This window comes from Pleurodeles waltl, chromosome 4_2 (genome assembly GCF_031143425.1).
Source record: "Pleurodeles waltl isolate 20211129_DDA chromosome 4_2, aPleWal1.hap1.20221129, whole genome shotgun sequence".
In the NCBI taxonomy this organism is placed as follows: Eukaryota; Metazoa; Chordata; class Amphibia; order Caudata; family Salamandridae; genus Pleurodeles; species Pleurodeles waltl.
Genome location: NC_090443.1, coordinates 742,979,434 through 743,003,588, shown reverse-complemented (window position 1 = coordinate 743,003,588; position 24,155 = coordinate 742,979,434). Strand labels below are relative to the sequence as shown.

The following is a 24,155-nucleotide window of genomic DNA, read 5'->3' as shown; positions in this document are numbered from 1 at the left end:
ACCCCGAAGGGCACCGAAGCGCTTCGATGTTCAATGCGTTGTCGTATGTGTTTATCTCGAACCGGATCGCAACGATACCGTCGAAAATCTTCCGTTTTCAGCTATCTTTCCGTTCCGAAACTCGGAGCGACAGGAACACGTCCGAACCCGATGGCGGAAAGAAAACAATCGAAGATGGAGTCGACGCCCATGCGCAATGAGCACAGAAGGAGGAGCCACTCGGTCCAGTGACTCGAAAACACTTCTTCGAAGAAAAACAACTTGTAACACTCCGACCCAACACCAGATGGCGAGCTAATGCATACCATGTGTATCTACAGCGACAGATGCCATCGAACACATTGATTTTTATATTAATAATTAATACACCAAGATCAGGTAGGTACTTTTCGAATTAGAGAAATTTAAAAACGTAGAAAATACAGCTGTCAGATTTGTGGCATGAGCCTCGAACGTAGTAATGTTATCCAACGGGGAAAACACTGCACAGTCACTTGTAAACAACTTGCAGGATTGTTCTTCTGCAACTAGAGTAAGTAGGGACCAAGGTCCTTAGAATCCCCAGAAGATTCGGGTTACCTGTCCTGGGGTGTCCAGGTGCACCTAGCTGAGGTAGCCTCGGATGCTACGCGTTGAAGTCAATAGGAGCAGTACCTGTAAGAAAAGGATTGCAAGTGGGGACAGGGTACCAGTCCAGCAGAACCCACGGGGGGCTTGGTTCTTGAGGGTCTCAGCCCAACAGAGGCACCGTTGTTTCTCTTGAGCCTGGGCTGGGGAGCTCGGGTGCAGAGGTGTTAGAGGTTTTCAATTCTTGGGGTTGACCTGGTGAGGAGGGGGGGGAAGGGATGTGGATGAGTGGGGGGGAGAGAAACAAGACAGCAGGGCCACTCTTGTTGCTGGCCTTGGTGCTGCTGATGTTCCTCGTCTGTACTTTGTTCTTGGCGGTGGACACTAAACAAGACTAGATGCTTGCAACTGGTTAGGGTACGCCCAGTATTGATGCATGAAGGCTCCGATAGTCTCAGCGTCTCAAAGACAGGTTAGGTCGACGGGGGAACACTGAGATGCTCCCTCGGTGGACCCAATGGCCAGCAAAACAGAGAACTGGACAGTTGTGGTTGCCGCCTGCTGGTGCAGGGTAGCGGCTTCTCCCCATCAAGGAGGATACTGACAGGTTTGGGGGGTGGGGGGAAATAAGTGCTGGCAGTCCTCCAAGGCTCTAGGCAGATGCACAGCTGCAGGACGAGTCGGGTATTGTTAGGACAGAAGCAGGCAGGATGGGTTTTGCTCCAAGTCCACAGCTAGTCCACAGTTCTTGCATCTTCGATTGTTCTTTGTCCTGCTTCTTTTTGTAGTCAGGTGAATCAGAGTTCCTGGTGTCAGGGCCACCTAAATGCTCAATTTAGGGGCATTTAGGGGAGTGTAGGGTAGTAGTCAATGGGCTACTTACATTTGGGGTGACTACACCCACTATATGACCACTTCCGGTGTGGAGTGGGCATAACCTTGTACCAGAGTTCCTTGTTCCACCAAAAACAAGATGGTGGAACTCTTCCTCCCTGGAGCACTTCAGGCAGTCCACATTAGGGGGTGTTCAGCCTGTCAGTGCAACACGCCTACTTGCATGGCTAATTTCTCACCTGTCCTGGTGCCAAACAGGCCTCAGGGCAGGGGGTGACTTCTTCCAAGTCTTGGGGAAGCCGGGTCATATATCAAAAGCAGCAGGGACTTTGAAGTCCCAGACCTCTGTATGCAGGTTTACTAGCCATGTTGTTGGAGAAGGTGATAACACCTTCCTCTGGAGCAGACTGTTTCTGTCGCCAGAGAGCATGGGTTCCCACCTCCAAGGGGCCAAAAACTTGTCTGTGGTGGCAGGCTAACCGATACCAGTCAATCAGCACAATAGAGGACTAGTATGTTTTCGAGGAGTACATCTAAGGTGCCCTTTGGGTGCATGTTATAATAAATCCAATCCTGGCATCAGTATGGATTTATTAAGATTAGGTGTTTGATACCAAACAACTTAGGCTTCAGTGAAGCCATTATGTAGCTGGGTAGCTTGTAAGGAACTCTGCCCAGTACATACCTTAAGATGGCTTCACTGTTCACTTGTAATATCTAGTAATAGAATTAGACATCACAGGGGCATATCTGCTCATGAAGGTATGTCCTCACATAAATCTAATGCACCCTGCCTTAGGGCTTCAAGACCTGCTGTAGGGGTGACTTACATATATTAGAAGCAGTGACTTTGACATGGCACACAGTGAGTGTGCCATGCTATGTTTTCACTCATGGTTTGTACCACGACAAGCAGTCTGCAGTGGCAGTCTGCATGTAATTCGTATGGGGGTCCCTAAGGGTTGCATAATACATGCTGTAGCCCTTACGGACCCACTTTAGTACCCATGCCCTGGATACCAGGGCATGGATACCAGGAGTACCATTAACAACTCGGAGCCCCTTTTAGGATGACTGGAAGGGGCCATCTTCTTAAAGGCATTCAAAGTTTCAAGCACAATTCTACGTATCTTGTCTTCCTGCTCCTACTTCTTATGCTTTATCCTATGTTTGAAAGAAGGAGAATGACCAAAAGAGGTAAATGAAATGGATGACCTTTGGGAAACATGCCTCCTCATGGCTGAATGCTTGACCATCATGCACAGAACAGCAGTCCCCAAGGAAAATGCTCCAATAATAAAGAAACCGCTTACCTTGAAGCAGAAAATAAGAGAGAAGGGTGCTTCCCCGCGTGACGGAAATGAAAGGATGCACATGCGCAGACAGTCTTCCTCCCATGCGCATACGCAAAATCCTGCACATAACGCATGCGTCATGGAAGAGATATTCCCTCCATTCACACCGCCTAAGGGAGGGAGCAAATAAAACAGACGAATGGCCATGTCCCTGAACTCCTAGAAAGCAAGGAAGGATGCATCCTAAGGCCAAAACAGAAAGACGAACCACCAATCCTCCTTCCTCCTGTGAGATGCTCCATTGATGGAGGCTGCCACTTTTCAGGCCCAGGAAGGAGGTGAACAAATCATGTAGAAGCCCCAGCAGGGACCCCCCTGTACTTGTTTCAGTCACAGGAAACAAAAAACAGGAGGAGTCAGGAGTGCTAGCCCCCTTTATGGCACCCAGGTGGTGTAGGTGTGGCTAGCCTTCAAGGCTCCTCCTGTTCTTTGTTTCTATCATGAGGTGACATCACCTTATAGTGTAGGGACTGTGATGAGGACGAGATGGACTGAGAGTAATGAAGATTAGCAGTAGGTAACCATGGCAATAGTCCAAGTAACTGTAGATATGAAGTGGAAAGAAGTTTTAAATCATTTTAAATGCTGCAACTCAGGGGTCTCCAACCTTTTCTGTTGTAAGAGCTACTTATGTTCAATGAAAATGATATTGCACTACTAATATTATTAATGTGGTAATAGTAACCACGTGTGACCACCTTATGCAAAATTACCAGCAGTGATTAGCGCATCAGGTAAGATTGCCTTCAGTAATGTGAGTATGCCTTTATTAATTTGTAATGCATGAACAGGGTTAATGTAATAGCCATACATGCGGTGTTCATGGCACCAAGGTAATAATAGTTTAGAGTCCTAAACCGTTTTGATTTTTCACTGAGGTTGAAATATATTTTGGAAATCCATTCATTTTGCTTCAAACATCAGCTAAGCTTATTGTTTCTGAAAATACACACATTTTCGTCTTGAATGCTTTAACATTTTAGGATACAAATATTAACTCAACCAAGCCAAGCCAAAAGCCTCCAATTTAGTTTACTGGGCTGCTCACAGGAGAGCTACTTGAAGATGCCTGTTGTAACCATTTACAAAATTCAGCCTCCAAAAAGATAGTGGAGCCAATCTGCAGTGTCTTGCTTAGACACAACAAAATGTACCAACAGTATATCTGGAATAGTGGGCCACAACCCAGTGGAACCAGGTACTCTCTAATGCAGAGGTCTTCAAACTGGGGGGTGGGTCCCCTTAGGGGGGCCCCAAGTGATCCCAGGGGGGGCGCCAGACACTGGCCAAAAGAAGCATTATACAGATAACAGGCCTTTGTTATATTCAGAAGTGGGCTACTGCATTTTATAAAAGGTAACAATACTTAACTACAATGTTCAAATATGTCTAGACATATTTAAGCATTGTCATCTTTATAAAATAATTGTGAAACATTCTGAGGGGTGCCCCAATGATTTTTATTTTTCAACTGGGGGTGCGCGGCATTGAAAAGTTTGGAGACCACTGCTCTAATGTGAGAACCTGTGCACAACACTAACTTTGGAGTGCACCCAGCTCATCAAATTGACCAATAGTATTAGACTGTGAAATCTGAGAAGAAGAGATTAAAATCGACACTACTTAAAAGACATTTTAATTATTAGAAGAGGATTTCGATAGAATAAGATGTTGCCTTGAAAAAGTTCTCAGGAATAAAACAAGTTAACTGTTAGAATTTTATCCTTTGGATAGTTGAAATAATAAAGATGTATTCAATAAGAACAAAACATAAGTACTTCCCTTATGTCTTAATTTTGACCTCCACTTGTGAGAAAAAAAAAAACTTAGTGGTAGACTTCAAAAATTACTGAGGATATCTGAACATTAATACAATTACAATATCAGAGTACTTCTCTCACCTACTTCACGTTTTATCACTGCACTGAGAGGTACTTATTGAGAGTGATAGACTGTAAGCACGAACTCTGAAACATTTCCACCCCGGCCGCCCTGGCGACTTATTTTTACCTAAAATGTTGATGTTGTGTTTGTAACTCTTAGTGTTGAGGGTCGAGCGTGGGAGGCAGACAGTTGCTGCATGAAAGCTGTGCTTTTTGTAGGCTCTGGTTCCCATGTGCACCTCAAACTGTGCCAGAGCCATCTGGTTTGTGATTTTAGCGACTTGCCCACCTCGAGGAACATATATGCATAGAGTTCTTTTACAAACAGAGGTAAACTCTTTTCAAAAGCTACTGCTACCTACCACATAGGACTGGGTATTGAAAAATATTGGCTGGAGAAAGTTGATAGTCAGAGATGATCAACTTTTCACTCCTTGATGAGATACACTTGCAGAGTTCTTGTGCGACTATCAAACCAGGTACTGAAGTAACACCAACAAACATAATGAAAATGTCACTTACCCAGTGTACATCTGTTCGTGGCATCAGTCGCAGTAGATTTGCATGTTCTGCAATAGCTCGCCATCTGGTGTTGGGCCGGAGTGTTACAAGTTGTTTTTCTTCGAAGAAGTCTTTCGAGTCACGGGACCAAGTGACTCCTCCTTTTGTCTCCATTGCGCATGGGCGTCGACTCCATCTTCGATTGTTTTTCCCCGCAGAGGGTGAGGTAGGAGTTGAATTGTAGTAATAGTGCCCATGCAATGGAGTGACTAAGTATGCACCTATTTAAGGTTGAGATGATACATATATAAATAATTGAAGGTAACTTCCAAACTGCTACAGGCTCCCGGGGAGGCGGGTGGGCACATGCGAATCTACTGCGACTGATGCCACGAACAGATGTACACTGGGTAAGTGACATTTTCAGTTCGATGGCATCTGTCGCTGTAGATACGCATGTTCTGCATAGACTAGTAAGCAGTTATTTCCCCAAAAGCGGTGGATCAGCCTGTAGGAGTGGAAGTAGTCTGAAATAATGTTCTTAATACGGCTTGACCTACTGTGGCTTGTTGTGCGGATAACACGTCTACACAGTAGTGCTTGGTGAATGTGTGAGGCGTAGACCATGTGGCTGCCTTACATATTTCTTGCATTGGGATGTTTCCTAGAAAGGCCATGGTAGCACCTTTCTTTCTGGTTGAGTGTGCCCTTGGTGTAATGGGCAGCTGTCGTTTAGCTTTAAGGTAGCAGATTTGGATGCATTTAACTATCCATCTGGCTATACCTTGTTTTGAAATTGGGTTTCCTGCATGAGGTTTTTGAAATGCAATAAAGAGTTGTTTAGTCTTTCTGATGTTTTTTGTTCTGTCAATGTAATACATCAATGCTCTTTTGACATCTAATGTATGTAGTGCCCTTTCAGCTACGGTATCTGGCTGTGGAAAGAACACTGGAAGTTCCACTGTTTGATTTAGATGGAACGGTGAAATAACCTTTGGCAAAAATGTAGGATTGGTCCTTAGGACGACTATTTTTGTGTAGTTGTATAAAAGGTTCCTGTATTGTAAACGCCTGAATCTCGCTTACTCTTCTTAGGGAAGTAATGGCGATGAGAAATGCCACCTTCCAGGTTAGGAACTGTATGTCGCAGGAGTGCATGGGTTCAAAAGGTGGACCCATAAGTCTAGTTAGGACAACATTTAGGTTCCATGAAGGAACAGGTAGTGTTCTTGGTGGTATAATTCTCCTAAGGCCCTCCATGAATGCTTTAATGACTGGTATCTTATATAGGGAAGTTGAATAGGTAGTCTGCAGGTATGCAGATATTGCTGCAAGGTGTATTTTAATGGAAGAGAAAGCTAGGTTAGATTTTTGTAAGTGAAGCAAGTAACCCACTACATGTTCTGGAGTTGTGTGTAATGGTTGTATTTGATTAATATGGCAGTAGCAAACAAACCTCTTCCATTTACTTGCATAGCAGTGCCTGGTGGATGGCCTTCTGGCTTGTTTTATGACTTCCATACATTCTTGGGTAAGTTGTAAGTGCCCGAATTCTAGGATTTCAGGAGCCAGATTGCTAGATTCAGCTATGCTGGATCTGGGTGTCTGATCTTTTGGTTGTGCTGTGTCAACAGATCTGGCCTGTTGGGCAATTTGATGCAGGGTACCACTGATAGGTCTAGCAGCGTTGTGTACCAGGGTTGCCTTGCCCAAGTTGGTGCTATTAATATGAGTTTGAGTTTGCTTTGACTGAGTTTGTTTACCAGGTAAGGAAGGAGAGGGAGAGGAGGAAAAGCGTAAGCAAATATCCCTGACCAGTTCATCCATAGGGCATTGCCTTGGGATTGTTTGTGTGGGTATCTGGATGCGAAGTTTTGGCATTTTACGTTCTCCCTTGTCGCAAACAAGTCTATCTGAGGTGTTCCCCAGAGTTTGAAATAAGTGTTCAGAATTTGGGGGTGAATTTCCCATTCGTGGACCTGTTGGTGATCTCGAGAGAGATTGTCTGCGAGTTGATTTTGGATCCCTGGTATAAACTGTGCTATTCGGCGAATTTGGTTGTGAATTGCCCAATGCCAAATCTTTTGTGCTAGCAGGCTTAACTGCGTGGAGTGCGTCCCCCCCTGCTTGTTTAGATAATACATTGTTGTCATTTTTGACGAGAATGTATTTGTGAACTATTATTGGTTGGAAAGCTTTTAGTGCTTGAAAAACTGCTAGAAGTTCTAGGTGATTGATATGCAGTCTTGTTTGATGTACGTTCCATTGTCCTTGTATGCTGTGTTGATCGAGGTGTGCTCCCCACCCTGTCATGGAAGCATCTGTTGTTATTACGTATTGTGGCACTGGGTCTTGGAAAGGCCGCCCCTTGTTTAAATTTATGTTGTTCCACCACAGAAGCGAGAGGTAAGTTTGGCGGTCTATTAACACCAGATCTAGAAGGTGACCCTGTGCTTGAGACCACTGTGATGCTAGGCATTGTTGTAAGGGCCTCATGTGCAGTCTTGCGTTTGGGACAATGGCTATGCATGAAGACATCATGCCTAGGAGTTGTAATACCATCTTTGCTTGTATCTTTTGTGTTGGATACATGCGTTGTATGATGGTGTTGAAATTTAGAATTCTTTGTGGACTTGGAGTGGCTACTCCTTTTGATGTGTCTATTATGGCTCCTAGGTATTGTTGTACCTTGCGCGGCAGAATGTTGGATTTTGTAAAGTTGACGGTGAACCCGAGTTTGAAGAGGGTTTGTATGATCTGATTTGTGTGATTTGAGCACTGTATGAACGAATGGGCCTTGATAAGCCAGTCGTCCAAATATGGGAACACATGTATTTGCTGCCTTCTTATGTGTGCAGCGACTACCGCTAGACATTTGGTAAAGACTCTTGGTGCGGTTGTTAATCCGAAAGGCAGTACCTTGAATTGGTAATGTATTCCTTTGAATACAAACCTTAGGTATTTCCTGTGCGATGGGTGTATTGGTATATGGAAATAAGCATCCTTGAGGTCTAAAGTTGCCATGTAGTCGTGTAGTTTTAGCAATGGCAATACTTCTTGTAGTGTGACCATGTGGAAGTGGTCTGATTTGATGAAAGTGTTCACTACTCTGAGGTCTAGGATTGGTCTCAGTGTTTTGTCCTTCTTTGGTATCAGAAAGTACAGTGAGTAAACTCCTGTGTTTATTTGTGTGTTTGGCACTAATTCGATTGCATTCTTTTGCAATAGTGCCTGCACTTCTATCTCCAGGAGATTGGAATGGTGTGTTGTTAAATTTTGTGCTCTTGGTGGTATGTTTGGAGGGAATTGTAGAAATTCTATGCAATAACCATGTTGGATAATTGCTAGAACCCAAGTGTCTGTAGTGATTTCCTCCCATGCTTTGTAATAATGACCTATTCTTCCCCCCACTGGTGTTGTGTGGAGGGGGTGAGTGACATGTGAGTCACTGTTTAGTAGTAGTGGTTTTGGGGCTTTGAAATCTTCCTCTATTTCTAGGGAATTGCCCTCCTCTATATTGTCCCCGAAAACCTCCTCTATACTGTCCCTGGTAACTGGACGGTGTGGCTTGTGAGGTGCTGGCTTGTGTGCTTTGACCCCGAAACCCCCCTCGAAAGGGCGTTTTACGGAATGTGCTGTAATTCCCTCTGCTCTGCGGGGAGTAGAGTGCGCCCATGGCTTTGGCAGTGTCCGTATCTTTTTTGAGTTTCTCAATCGCTGTGTCCACTTCTTGACCGAACGGTTCTTTTTCATTAAAAGGCATATTGAGAACTGCTTGTTGAATCTCTGGTTTAAATCCAGACGTTCGGAGCCATGCATGCCTTCTGATAGTTACAGATGTATTAATTGTCCGTGCAGCTGTATCTGCAGCGTCCATGGAGGAGCGTATCTGGTTGTTGGAGATGGTCTGTCCCTCCTCAACCACTTGTTTTGCCCTATTTTGTAAGTCCTTGGGCAGATGTTCAATGAGATGTTGCATCTCGTCCCAGTGGGCTCTGTCATAGCGCGCAAGTAGTGCCTGGGAGTTCGCGATGCGCCACTGGTTTGCAGCTTGTGCTGCGACTCTTTTACCAGCTGCATCGAACTTGCGGCTTTCTTTATCTGGGGGTGGTGCATCTCCAGATGTGTGAGAGTTGGCCCTTTTCCTAGCTGCTCCTACAACGACAGAGTCTGGTGGCAGCTGTGTAGTGATGAAAGCCGGGTCTGTAGGAGGCGCCTTATACTTTTTTTCCACCCTTGGTGTGATTGCCCTACTTTTGACCGGCTCCTTAAAGATGTCTTTTGCGTGCCGGAGCATACCAGGGAGCATAGGCAGGCTTTGGTATGAGCTGTGGGTGGAGGAGAGTGTGTTGAATAAGAAATCATCCTCGACCTGTTCTGAGTGGAGGCTTACGTTGTGAAATTGTGCTGCTCAAGCCACCACTTGAGAATACGCGGTGCTGTCTTCTGGTGGAGATGGCTTTGTAGGGTATGCCTCCGGACTGTTATCTGACACTGGGGCGTCGTATAGGTCCCATGCGTCCTGATCTTGGTCCCCCTGGCTCATGGTGGTGTGAGCTGGGGAGTGTGATGGAGTTTGTGCTGGTGAGACGTTAATCACGGGCGGAGGAGAGGGTGGTGGGGTAACTCTTTTCACCACTTTTGGTTGTGGTGTCTGTTCCGTCTGGAACTCCAACCTTCTCTTTCTCCTAATGGGGGGAAGGGTGCTTATTTTTCCCGTCCCCTGCTGTATGAATATACGCTTTTGCGTATGGTCCACATCAGTTGCTTGTAGCTCTTCCTCAAACCTATGCTTTTGCATTTGGGAGGTTAGCGAGTGCTCTTCTGTATAAGAGCCTGAAGCTGGGTCGCTTGCAGTTTGTTTCGACATCGAAACCCTGTCTGCGTGTTTTTTCGGCTCCGAGGTGACTTTTTTCTTTTTCGGGGCCGAAACCTCTCGGCGTCGATCTGTTTCGGTGCCGCTGTCTCGGCGTCGAGACGTGTCCAAACCGGCATCTCGGTGTCGAGGCTTGTCTCCAGCACTTTCTCGGTCCCGAGAAGGCTGCGTGCCGGTGTCTCGACCGGAGTCGGACGATCTCGGCACTGTTTGGGCCTTTTTCGGTGCCGACGGTCGGTCACCGAATTTATGGGTCGAGCCATGGCCTGGTGGCAGTGGCGTCCCCTGGGCCTTGTAAATGTTCCTCTGAGTGGATTTCGACGTCTTACTCACGGTTTGTGTATCGTCGAATCCTTCGGAGTCTGAGTCTTGGATCGAGAAGGTACCTTCCTCTTCCTGTTCCTCGAACTCCCGTTGGGCTGTCGGTGCGGACGCCATCTGCAGTCTTCTGGCTCGACGGTCTCGGAGTGTTTTTCGGGACCGGAACGCACGACAGGCCTCGCAGGTGTCTTCGCTGTGCTCAGGTGACAGGCACAGGTTGCAGACCAAGTGTTGGTCTGTGTAGGGGTATTTATTGTGGCATTTGGGGCAGAAACGGAACGGGGTCCGTTCCATCGGCGTTCTTCAGCACGCGGTCGGGCCGACCAGGCCCCGACGGAGGATCGAAAAACTACCCCGAAGGGCACCGGAGCTCTTCGATCTTCGATGCGGTGTGGAATCTAAGTACGCCGATCCCGAACGCAACAATACCGACGAAAATCTTCCGAAATTAGCTAATCTTCCGTTCCGAAACTCGGAGCGACAGGAACACGTCCGAACCCGATGGCGGAAAAAAAACAATCGAAGATGGAGTCGACGCTCATGCGCAATGGAGACAAAAGGAGGAGTCACTCGGTCCCGTGACTCGAAAGACTTCTTCGAAGAAAAACAACTTGTAACACTCCGGCCCAACACCAGATGGCGAGCTATTGCAGAACATGCGTATCTACAGCGACAGATGCCATCGAACATAAGGTTACAAACCATGGTTACAAATCAAACAACTGGCCACACTTAAAAGCAGAGACTGCTGGGATATTCCAAACTAAATGAGTGGGAAGTACAATCAATTATATTTCAATATCTGGCATCCTCTCCTCTTCGCTCATCTTCCACTGATTTGGGGCCGATAGAAGGGGCCTCGCTCCACAGTGCAGCAGGATTGCACTTTGGCCATAATCAGGGTACATCTAAGGTCTTAGGTCTCTAAGGGCTGCAGCATGCCTTATGCCACCATGGGGACCCCTCACTCAGCACATGCACATGCACACTGCCCCACAGCTTGTATGTGCTGGTGGGGAGAAAATGACTAAGTCGACATGGCACTCCCCTCAGCGTGCCATGCTGTGATGCTATTAATTGTGTTTCACCAATGACTTTGTGTTTCACCACTGCGCATATTAGTTGCTCAATATTCACCAGTAGCACATTACATGTTGTGTTCAGTTTAGCTGCCTATTGTGTTTTTCCAAGCTGTGTTTTTCCACAAGATGGACCAAGCTGTTTTCTTCACACCAGACCTTAGCTGATAAGAGCACGTAGATTTTGTGTTTACCTCGCAATCTAGTCTGAGAGCGAGGGAAGTTGGGAGAATTGGCCACTCTCCGAGGTTCTTCGGTTCTCACACTGAGTTTGCTTTTAAGGATGACTCTGGGCTACAGCAGGGGTAGACTGAATCTGCTTGACTTCAGACAGGAAAGTAGACGTCAGTTGCCGGTCTCCCGTTTGGGTAGAAAATCTCTTTCTCGCAGTTGACCAGAGTCATCAACTTGCAGACCCCAGAAAGATGAAGCTGAGCTATAGACCCACGGTGATGAATTTTGACTTTTATGCTTTACTTTGAAGTTATGCTATAATATAATCACATATATTTGCTGTGTACATTGCAACTGAGAAGTACTTTGATATATTTTGCTTTCATTGCTGTGACTACTTTTGAACGTGTGCTTCCAATTTACTAATTTTGTCTCTCAAGAACCTTGCGGTGAAGAAATAATAACAATAAATGTCTTCTTTAAACTCAGAAGTGCATTCCAGAGAGGTTCTGTAAGCTCGGTTTTGAGATAAGAGCAGGAAAGCAGAACACATGCCCACCTCACACTGCCTGTGGCATAGGTAAGTAACCCCTCTAGCAGGCCTTACAGCCCTAAGGCAGGGTGCACTATCCCACAGGTGAGGGCATATGTGCATGAGCACTATGCCCATTCAGTGTCTAAGCAAAACCTTAGACATTGTAAGTGCAGGGTAGCCATAAAGAGTATATGGTCTGGGAATTTGTCTAAAATGAACTCAACAGTTCCATAATGGCTACACTGAAATCTGGGAAGTTTGATATCAAACTTCTCAGCACAATAAATGCGCACTTATGCCAGTGTGGAATTTATTGTAAAATGCACCCAGAGGGCATCTTAGAGATGCCCCCTGAACACCAGTCCAACTCCTAGTCCTAGGCTGACCAGTTTCTGCCAGCCTGCCACAACCAGACGAGTTTCTGGCCACATGGGGAAGAGTACCTTTGTCACTCTGTGGCCAGGAACAAAGCCTGTACTGGGTGGAGGTGCTTCTCACCTCCCCCTGCAGGAACTGCAACACCTGGCAGTGAGCCTCAAAGGCTCATGCCTTTTGTTACAGCACCCCAGCTAGTGGAGATGCCCTCCCCTCCGGCCACTGACCCCACTTTTGGCAGCAAGGCTGGAGAGGATAGTGAGAAAAACAAGGAGGAGTCACCCACCAGTCAGGACAGCCCCTAAGGTGTCCTGAGCTGAGGTGACCCCTGCCTTAAGAAATCCTCCATCGTGAGTTTGGAGGATCCCCCCAATAGGATTAGGGTCGTGCCCCCTTCCCCTCAGGGAGGAGGCACAAAGAGGGTGTAGCCACCCTCCAGGACATTAGCCATTGGCTATTGCCCTCCTGACCTAAACACACCCCTAAATCTAGTATTTAGGGGCGACCCAGAACCCAGGAAATCAGATTCCTGCAACCTACAACAAGAAGAAGGACTGCTGACCTGGAAGCCCTGCAGAGACGACAACTGACTTGGCCCCAGCCCTACCGGCCTGTCTCCAGACTCAAAGAACCTGCACAGCGACGCATCCAACAGGGACCAGCGACCTCGGAGGCCTCAGAGGACTGCCCTGAACCGAAGGACCAAGAAACTCCAGAGAACAGCGGCACTGTTCACAAACAGCAACAACTTTGCAACTTTTTAGCAACTTTTAAAGAACTCACTCTTCCCGCTGGAAGCGTGAGACTTCACCCTCTGCACCCGACGACGCCGGCTCGAGCTGCAGAGAACTAACACAGCAGAGAGTACTCCCAGGCGACTGCGACTATGTGAGTAACCTGAGACGACCCCCCTGCACCCCTACAGCGACGCATGCAGAGAGGATCCAGAGGTTCTCCCTGACCGCGACTGCCTGGAACAAAGAACCCGACGCCTGGACCAAGCACTGCACCCGCAGCCCCAGGACCAAAAGGAACCGAACTCCAGTGCAGGAGTGACCATCAGGCAACCCTCTATCTAGCCCAGTTGCCGGCTGTCCCGAGAAGACCCCTGTACCCTGCCTGCACTACACCGGCCCTGTGTTGCTGGTGCGGTGACTTAACCTATACTGTGTATGTTATTGCTCTAATTCAAAGTTCTTTACTTACCTGTGTTTAGTACCTTGCATTTTATGTATTTACTTCAAATCTTGAATCTTGTGGTTCTAAAATAAATTAAGAAAATATATTTTTCTATATAAAAACTATTGGCCTGGAGTTAAGTCTTTGAGTGTGTGGTTCTCATTTATTGCCTGTGTGTGTACAACAAATGTTTAACACTACCCTTTGATAAGCCTACTGCTCGACCACACTACCACAAAATAGAGCATTCGTATTATCTAATTTTGCCACTATCTAACCTCTATGGGGAACCCTTGGACTCTGTGCACACTATCTCTCACTTTGACATAGTATATACAGAGCCAACTTCCTACAACCCGGAAGACCAAGAGGCAAAACTCTAAAATTAAAGAATACTAGGTGCCTGGAGAAAGCTGTTTTAGGTCTATCTGATGTTCTCAAGGGTACTTTGTCAGATCCAGTGAAATGGTGTACGTAGCCCTTCTGGCTCTTTCTCCATAAGTTCATCAATGTAGGGCATCAGATATGCATCAAAACTGGATTCTTAGTTTAGTTGCCAGAAATCTGACAGGCCATCAGTTTTATGTAGCAGAACAATGAGTGAAGACCAATTGCTGTATGATACATATACAGTTTTACCATTATTTCCACTTTCTGTTTAATGTGGAGCCTCCACTATTTAGTAAGGTCTGTCTTGCACAGTTGTGCCTTCCTTTGTTTCTATATTGTGCTCAATCAAATAGACTTCCCCTGGTTATGTATAACACACCTGTCCAAACCTTATCAGATGTTGTAAAGTATTTTTTTGTTTGTTTGCGGATCAAGGGAATCATGCTTACTAATACTTCCCATGTGCCAGGAGTTTGTACTGGTGACATATCCTCATTGTCTTTTACTTCTGATGTTACAATATCAATTAAGCAGGGGGTTTTGGGTTCCTTCCATTTCTTTAACATGTGGACATGATATATTTCAATATCTGGCTTCTTGTCAGCTTGGGATATTTTGTTGGTAACTTTTCCCACCAGTTCTATGTCTTTAAAGGGTCCAGACCATAGTGGCAATAACTTGTTTTCTGAGTTTGGGACGAACGCCAATATTTTGTTATTCACTTGAAACCTTATTAACCATGTTACCTGGTTACATCGTTTTTTTTAGTGGCTTTGGGCTTTTTTAAGTTCTCAGCAGCTAACTGAAAAAGAGCAGGGAGGCAAACTCTCTAATAGATGGACAGTATAAGTACATTTGACTACGGATGTAGTATTCTCCAGCATTTTATCCCAGTCTTCTAGAAACTTATCCAAAAAGGATCTGGACTGTTAAGCCCAGTAACGCAAACTAAATAGAGCATAGAGAACCGAGGGTAACACCTTGTCCCAATTTTTCAGATCTGGACAGGCAGCTTTCTTAAGCATTTGTTTAAGAATCTGGTTGAACCACTCTATGAGGCCACTGGTCTGTATATGGTGTACACATATCTAACTGTTTGACTCCTAAAAGGCGGAACATCGTTTTAATCAATTGATCCTGGCTGCTATGATGCCACGTAAAAAGGCCCCAGAGTAGGCTCTGGCATAGACAACAACTACCAGTGTATATCTGAGTACTCTTCACAATGGTTCGACTAGCCTTACTGCATCCACATCTAGCAGCTGAAATGGGAGTCTGTATTATGGGTAGTGGTTTAGGGGAGCTCTTGGCACATGGCAAGGATTTTTCACTTGCCACTTTAGGCACATACTGCAGTATTTGACAATCTCTGCAAACACGCCAGGCCAAAAAACACACACACCGAAGGATTAACTGCTGGGTTTTCTCTGCACCTTGATGGATTACAGTCATACAGGTATAGCTAGCACCAGCACCACTGCCCAAAATGGCCAAAAAAACAAGAGTTGATTTTCATTGGGCTGATCTTTTTTCGCAATGATACTATATACTAAACCTTTTTGCCATTGAAAATAGGGCCCATTAGGTGGTGAAGTTAGATTATCTTCCTGCCTGACTCACGACATTGCATACTGAATGCTAGGATCAAAAATCTGCTCTCTCCAGAATTATAAAAGATTCTAAAGGTTCCAAGTTTTATTCCCTGGCTGCACGCCAGGGTTACTAAAACATGCCTCCCTTCTTTTCAAAGCAAGCACCTGTCTACAGCTTCTTGGGTAAGGATTTTCTAACCTTTCAGTTACTACAGAAGCTTCCAACCAGCATTTGTGCAAGGTATTAATGAAGAACATCTTTCTAAAGTTGTGAATGTCTGTTCCCAGTATTAGATGGGTGGGCAATTTAGGCACTATCTGTACTTATATTGGTATATCCTGTCATTGCTTAGTACAGATAACTAATATGGTGGGATGTGTGTAGCATAGGGCCACACTGTCCTCCTCTGGAGTGTTTGAACAGTATTCTGGAAGTAGTACAGTTTGCAAACACCCACCGTCCACTGGGCCGCCGAACATTGCCTCGAAAACGCTCACTTCACAGGTATAAGGGTTAGGACTTCTATCTGCACAATGAACCCCCACTATCACGGTCATTGTGGGTTCTGGTTGTTTTTATTCAGACACAATTGAGTGTTGTGTCCCCATTACCTGTTTTCATAACACTGGTGCCCTTGGGTGGAACTGCCCCCTTTGCTGTGACTCTTCTGAGGTCTTTTAGCTAGCTATTTAGAAAAGTTACCTTTTAACCCTTTTAGGCTGGATATTTTGTTCCATGTTGCTCCACCTCATAGATGTTGAGGGGTTCACTCTGTTTCAACTATACTCACTTTTTGATTTGATGAAGAAAGGACTACTACTTCAGTAATGGAGGGATTCAGATGCTTTGCTTCAGGGTTGGTAGTGACTGCATGTATTTTGTAGCAAATGTTCACATTGGTAGTTATGTTATGCAGATTTGTAGAGCGCACTTTCACCCAGGAGGGAAGCCATATGCTGAGCAAGTGTGAGTCAGGGCTTAGTAGGTCTAGCGGGCCTAGTCAGACTACTCAAAAAGCCAGGTCTTCTGCTTCTTGTGGAATTCAAGAGGTGAGGAGGAGGCTCTTGGTGTAACTGTAGGTCGTTCCATGCTTTAGGAGCGATGTAGGAAAAGGCTCGACCACCAGATTGAAAGGATTTATGAAAGTAGGAGTCTGGATGAGCAGAGGTCTTCAACCACGCATTGGCTTGGTCTTTAGTGTGCTTCACAGGGCTCCAGTTTGATGCTGCAAAATTGAGCTTGGTATGACATTTCATTGAATCCCAACTTCTCCAGGATCACATTTTTATGTATGCATATGGAGCATTACCATCTAGATTGGCTGCCTGATTTGTGGCCTGTATTTCACCAGTCAACAGAGGGGCAATATACTGTCCCCAGCATTCTGAAAACCAGGTCACATTTCAAGCAACTCTCTGAAACCATAAAACAATTGCTTCAATTCTTCAACCAGACAATGTTTCTATAGTACAAAACATGGAACATCTGGTTGTACACAAGATGATGAAATCACATCAGGGAGCCTCCTGAAGTCTCTCTTGAGCGGCTAACTGATGAGCATCTTGGAGCTGCATGGACTGCTGGAATTTCTTCCTCTCAATTTATGCTTGTGATGTACCATTCCAAACAAGAACCATACTTAAGAAAATCAGGCTTAGCCCTGATCCAGTAAGAGCAGTCAAAGTCTGCTTTGCCTGAAGACGAGCCTAAGCAACCCGAACTTGCAAGCCAGATTCCCTCTAAATTAAAAACGAGCAATCCCGGACTAGTTTCAGCCTTTTAGGCCTCACCTGTGAGGTGCAGCTTGATTACTGCAGTACACATGCAGTGGACCCACTTATGTCATAACCATTACACTAAGAGCATAGCACTGAGGAAAACAAGGTTATGGGTGGGGTGCTTGAATTAATCTAATAGTTACTCTGAGCTGCATTCTAGTTAATTGCTTTGTTTCCCACTGTGCTACTCCCGAGAAGAACCACTCTTTTGCAAATTATACTGGGTCCTGCTGAAATAGAACCAGTCCTGTCCAGTCCAAACTACTAGGTCAGGTCCCCTCTGAATGGGAAACAAGCACCCCTAAACCAGATTGTGCCTGCTGGACCATCACTAGGATACAGTTGATTCATGTGCACAGTGACCATGGGAATATGTACGGACAAAACTATTGCAATGATTAAGTTACTAGGAAAGAGTCCCAATTAATTACCAGCGGCTGAGATCAAATGCAGAATTCTCTCTATTGTTTTGTGTTTCAAAGTAGCAACTTTAGCATAATTTCACAAAGTAACACCCCTACAACACAAGCGTCACAACTTAGACTTAGTAATTTAGCGCAATCCATTTATTTGAGTTGAGACTAAAGTAAAGCAATTTACAGAGGATATACAGATTAAGTCAGTGCTACACAGAAGGTGTGTGCACACGGGTTGCCTACATTAACTTTCAGATTTGTAAAAGAATCTCTTACAATCCTTTTGCCAAGCAAATATCTAATTTAGAGGGCGGAGGTATTGCTAACTTTGACTGCTACTCAGGTTATAACACATTTTACTGTACCAGAGGTTTAATCAGTAAGGTCAATTTAGATTTTTTAGTGCAGCATAAATAGGGTACTTTTAAGGCATATAGTTATTTCAGAGCTTTGATATCTCGTTCACAGGTTTCCCATCACTGAGTGACCAAAAATAGTTGCTGATATTGAATGAGGATTTTGCAGAACAAATCTACTGTAATCTTGTTACTATGGGTTGTTACACACCTGAAACTAATATCCAATGGTAATGCAATGCAGTAACAAATGCTGCTGCAGAGCATCACAACTGGATTTAGCAACAATGACCAAATAAGGACAAACGCTGACAATGTAAAAGAGACCAATTATAACAAAAGTCAGTTTGTTAATATAACATTTCACTTTTAATTTAATGGGAAGAAATAAACTTAAACAGCTCACCTGTTAGACTATTAGCCCAGTCCACTTTCTCACTGCATTTGGTGTCAAACTTTTCCATTTTAGCAACGTCAGCTTGACGCTGAGCAAATTCTACCTACAAAACAATAGAAGAAAAAGCTCAAAAGTAGCTCTCAAATATTGGGCTATTAAAGTTATCAGTAACAGTGAATTTGAAAATCTCACAAAAAATGCTGCATTAGAAAAAGTTGCATAATTCACCAACATCTATAAATGAATCATTGGTATGGAATCTTTGAGCTGAACCAACACTGTTTCAAAAAGCAGCATCAGTTTCATTAATGAAATGCCAAAGGTACAACTGTGCCTGACACATGGATCTGCCAATCAGACAGTTTAAAGCCAAGGTGATATAACTTGGTAGCCTCTTTTTCCATCAAAACTAAGCTAGGGTACACTCCACTTCTTCTCAGCCGGTATGAAGCAGAACTTGAATTCACACACGGTAACATGAGATTTTGTCTTGCAACACCGAGCACTGCGATGAAATGCTCGCAGGTATCCGATTGTTAGGTAATGACTTGGAACACTACATTACAAAGAACAACCTAACCTCAACCCCCAAGATACTTGATATTTGATAGGAGAAGGAATGCAATTAACTATTTCAGGGTGACTTGAACTAGCTATTACGAAGGCATATTATTATTTGGGAGTTTCAATGTCTTCTTTGTTGACATGGAACTTACAATTAGAAATGCTAAGGTTGACAGAAGCACAGCACCTCATGCCTTACTGAAGCTACACAAACGAGTTTATGGACCTATGGTGAGTTTACTATTGAAACTGCTATCAGCGAAGGTGGCATCAATGCTCTTACATGGAATTAACGTTTCATGGAAAGGGGATTTTTAAAAAAAATGCAATGCTTTGTAATGGTTACCACTCTATTTTGGGACCAATAATGTGGGCACTGCACATATACAGGTTAGGCTTTGGTCTTATGCAGATATCTCTGCTTACAAATGGAACCTACTATACCTTGTTCTTTAGGACCAGAAGTACTAGAAATGAACATTTTAGATGTCCGATTTTTACTGCTCCAAAAATGGGAATTTACCTGAGCATGGGGTTAAAATAAGGATAGCTTTAGGTGAAGTCTGACACTGTTTTTTTTAGTGTAAGTGGAGTGATGTGGCTTATCGCTTGTGTACGTGTCATGGCTTGCTCTTCTCTCAGAGGATATTTAATACCTCTTTATAGATAGTGCATTGCTCACGCACACACCTAAATGGTGGTGAGGCTGTGTTTAGAGGTGGAATCTTGCAAGATCTCTGCTACGAGAAGCCAAGCTCATTCAGAAAGAGCTACCACGTTTAAAAAAATTGTGACTGAATCCAACATGGGCATTCCATTTACTGCTAGTGTTTTACATCTGTTTTTTTTAGGAACAGTGCTTTTAATGATAATAAATGGTCTTTGCTGGAGGAAACACACCAGCTCGATCTTTGTTAGAGGATATGAACATATTTGGTATTTATTTAAGAAGTAACATCCAATCAAAAAGGCATTTTCGGACATATTTAAACAACAACAGACAACTATTGGAAGGTTTTCATATAAAAGAACACTTGGTGGTGTAGTAAATCTGAACAGGATAAAAACTGCTTGATGCATAGATGTAGTCAAATGGTTTAGTACAAAGGTAACCAGAATAACTCTAGCAAAACATCCTAGTTTTAGTTTCATATTCTAGAGTTTGAACCCTGTATCAAGATCCTTTTTTAAAATTCCGTTTTTTTTTTTTTTAACAAATATCTATTCAGTCTACAATAATCAGGTTAGTTCATCTTCTACATTGCTCTATTCATGAGATTTTTGCCATTGGACATTTTTGTATAGCATCATTAAATAAAACGTAGTTATACAAAAACTACAATAATGGACGATTTCTGCTTCCAGTTTCTCTTCTGGATTCTGGAACTTTGTCTTCCTGAGTCATTGCATGTTTTATTTAATGTTATTATTTCACCAGGAAGCATGTAAGACAAAGAATAACATATGGTGCTCAGAAACCTTCGCACCCACGAGGTGCCACATAATCCCAAACCATAAGTAAGCTATGATCTCTATGTCGATATCCACGTAGCACAGTAGTTTCAGAAATTCTCCCCTCCCACAACCATCATACACCAATGGGATTCGCATCTTCCGGTAGAGATAGTAAATATGTCATTAAGGGAGCCCATGTGTCTTTAGGTCTTGATCACTGTGGCAGCTCCTCAGAATATAGTTCCAGTTCTGACCTGCAATACATCAAGTCTTTTAGCCAGTTTTGTTGGGAAGGTTTAATCCTGCTTCCACAGTGTAGCACCACCCTCTTTTCCACCAACAGTAATGCCACAGAGACAAACTTGCGATTAATAGGTTGTAGCTCACACTCTAGATCCCATAAACAGACAGCAGGGTCCAGCAGTGCAGGACATGTGAGCAGAGTCAGGCCAGGTGTATGAAGTCTGCCTCCCTCTCCCAACATTTTGCACATGTGGCATCATCGCGTATCTCAATTTTGTACAATTTAAGAGGGATGTGGTATGTTTGATGTAAGAATTTAAAGTGAAGGATGTGTAAATTACAATTGAAGGTGAGGGTGTTCAATTGCGCACAGCAGAAAATCCAGTTAGCCTCGGCCAGGGGACGGGGCATTCCAGCAGGCCATGGCCTTGTTCGTGGTCAATGGTTTGTCTCCCTGCGCTGCGGTATAAAGCCTAATAGTTAAATGACGATGTGTGGCGCTCTGAAGTAACACCTGTAGCGCATTAAGAGCTGGTGGCGCCTATGGAAATTCAGTATAGAGAGCTCTTATGGCCACCGGCAACCTGTAATATGTAAACATCACTATTGATGAGTGAGCTTGTGTGAGCGGGAGCTTGTCTAGGCATACAAAGCTATCATTTGGGTAGAGAGTCTCCATAGTCGTTAGACCTACTTGTGTAAGCAATCTAAGAGCCTTCTCCTCTCGTGTCACCAATATATCAGGGTGATGCGTACAGTGGGAACCTCCCTGCCAGCGTGCCCAAGCGCCTCCAAGCCACCGATGTAGCATGTATAGTATTAATCTCAGTGTGGGAGACGTGGCTACGTTGGGGATTAATAATAGCCGACAGTGGCACTGTGTATGCGTTGTCAGGTTCTATTGCTACGTGAGGAATGTACTCATGTGGCCTATACCAGTAGTGTGCAAAGTGCGCCTGCCTGCATAAGTAACATAAATAAAAATTCGGTGCATTAAAACCTCCCCGTCATACGGTAAAGTCAGTATGTCCCACTCAATATGGGGTTGTTTATCAACCCAGACCAGCAACAGCAGGAATGTGCACACTTTCTGAAACAAATATGCAGGGAGTACAATAGGTATATTAACAAACAAGGTTAGGCAGCACTAACATTATTAGTATTGTTAGCCTATCTGCTAGAGAGAGCAGTAATGTCTTCCATCTGTCGATCTGTTACTCTAATTTAGCTATAGCGTCACTGTAATTCAAATAAATTATGTGATTAGGGTTCCTATGGAGCCATATCTCGAGGTACTTGACAGGGTCAGTGACCCACTGCAATGGGAATGCAAGAGCACGCAACGTGGTATCAGTACTATGAACATTTACTCGTACCTGAACCAGCTGAGCATCTGATCCAGTGGAGGAAATGCTCAGGCACACCCATACGGCTATGATGGCGAACATTGAGTCTCAGTCGATCAAAATGAAGGCTTTAGCGGCATCCAATAAGACTGCAGCCGCCAGAATAGCTGGATCCAGGTAGTCCAGAGGTGCAAACAGAGTACACAAATTGTGGGCGGTGGACCTACTAGGCCCAAGCCCAGACTGGTTTGGTAAGACCAATCTAAGAAGCAAGGGCTGAAGCCATGGGGCCAATATTTTGCCAGACTTGTTGTATCTATGTTTAATAAGGCTAGTGGTCTAAAGGACTCGCACATTTCCGATTCCTTATCTGGTTTTAGCAGGGTCTCTATTAGTGCCAACATAAGGCGGGAAGCAAGATTAAATTGTGATAGGCCTCTTCGTACACAACATGCATATGCGGTGCCAGAATATTGCAGTATTTTTTTATAAAACTCCCATTAGTCCATTCAACTCAGGGGCCTTATTATTAGGGAGCGCATGTATAGCTTCCTTTACTTCGTCAATTGTGATGGGTTAAGTTAAATATTTTCTTTGCCCATGAGACAACCATGCGAATGCAACATCTTCCAGGTAAGCATGACTTTCAGCTGTAGAAGCGGCCTTGCGGCTACCATATAATTCTGCATAAAAATTCTTAAACGCAGCTGATATGGCAGGCGTGTCGTAAAGCACCTTTACATATGCAGTAGTAATTTTAATGATGTGCTCAGTTCCCATGGAAGACCGCAGTATACCAGCAAGGTGATGACCTGGGCACCCTCCCTACCCACATGCACATGTGACATGTCTCAGACAGGAACTGTGCCTCTTGTGAAGCAAGGTATTGATATTTCGACAAGTTGTCCCTGATAGCTGATTTTCGTATTCCCGCTCAAGTGAGTATAGTGTGGATTCAGTGATGTTTGATTTATTGCGTATGTCTCTCAGTACACTCACCTGGGCCCCCAAGCAAGCACCCGTTATCGTGACCTTGAAGGCCTCCCATAGTGTACCCTTTCCCTCAATAGTTCCAATATTGATTGCAAAGTATTCAGTGATCACCAACCTTATACTGTCTTTGAACACAGCATCCAGTAATGCGGGGGCCTGGAATGCCTTGAGAAAGGCAGGGAAGCACAGGCCGGCAGCGGAACCCCAGCAGAACTGGCGAATGATCCAAAATGGTCCTGGGAATGTGTTCAACCCTGTCCACCCACGGACAGCTATTCTCTCTGATCGGCCACTAGTCCAATCTGGACCATGTACTGAGGATATAGATGGGCCTTCCCTGTGCAGTCTGTTCCAGATGTGTGTTCAGATCTCCTCCCTTCCCCAAAATTAAAGTGAATGGGGATAAGACGTGTATTTGTCTCCATGTGCATGTAAAAAAAAAGTGAGGGTTGTCTATATTTGGGGCATATGTTTTCACTAATGTGATATGCGTACCATAGAGCATCCCTTGAGCAATTGCCAGCCTCCCTTGGTCACCTGTTACTGGGTGGGTAACTGTGAAGGGAATCCCTTGTTTCACTAGTATAAAAAACCCTCTAGCATATGTAGAGTAGGATGATGCTAGTCTCTAACCTGTCATCGAGATCCTATAATCGCCACCATCGCCCGTGCCAGATGAGTCTCCTATAAAAAGTGCGATCTGTATTTTATGGCGGTCTAAGAAGTTAAGGACTAGTCTGATTTTCGCAAGGATTGTTTATAACTGGAACATTCCAGGTCGCTAGGTTCACTCTACCTCCTCTTCTGGCCATCCCGAGATGTGAACTGTATTGTACCTTTGCATCATGTATAAGAATCTAATGTGTCGGTGTAACCATTTGGGATATCGTACATGCTTATCCATTGTGTTAACAAGCCAACAAACTATGCCACCTCCCCCCCACC

At 44.5% G+C, this 24,155-nt stretch overlaps 1 protein-coding gene across 7 annotated transcripts in view; it reads right to left on the bottom strand.

The window, feature by feature from the left end:
- Positions 1-24,155, bottom strand: part of CLCC1 (chloride channel CLIC like 1) — a 190,529-nt gene that overhangs the window by 58,359 nt on the left and 108,015 nt on the right. For all 7 annotated transcript variants that reach the window (XM_069232390.1, XM_069232391.1, XM_069232394.1 and 4 more), the window contains exon 7: positions 18,619-18,712. In XM_069232390.1, coding sequence (XP_069088491.1) covers positions 18,619-18,712 — 94 coding nt within the window. The remainder of the gene's footprint in view (positions 1-18,618; positions 18,713-24,155) is intronic.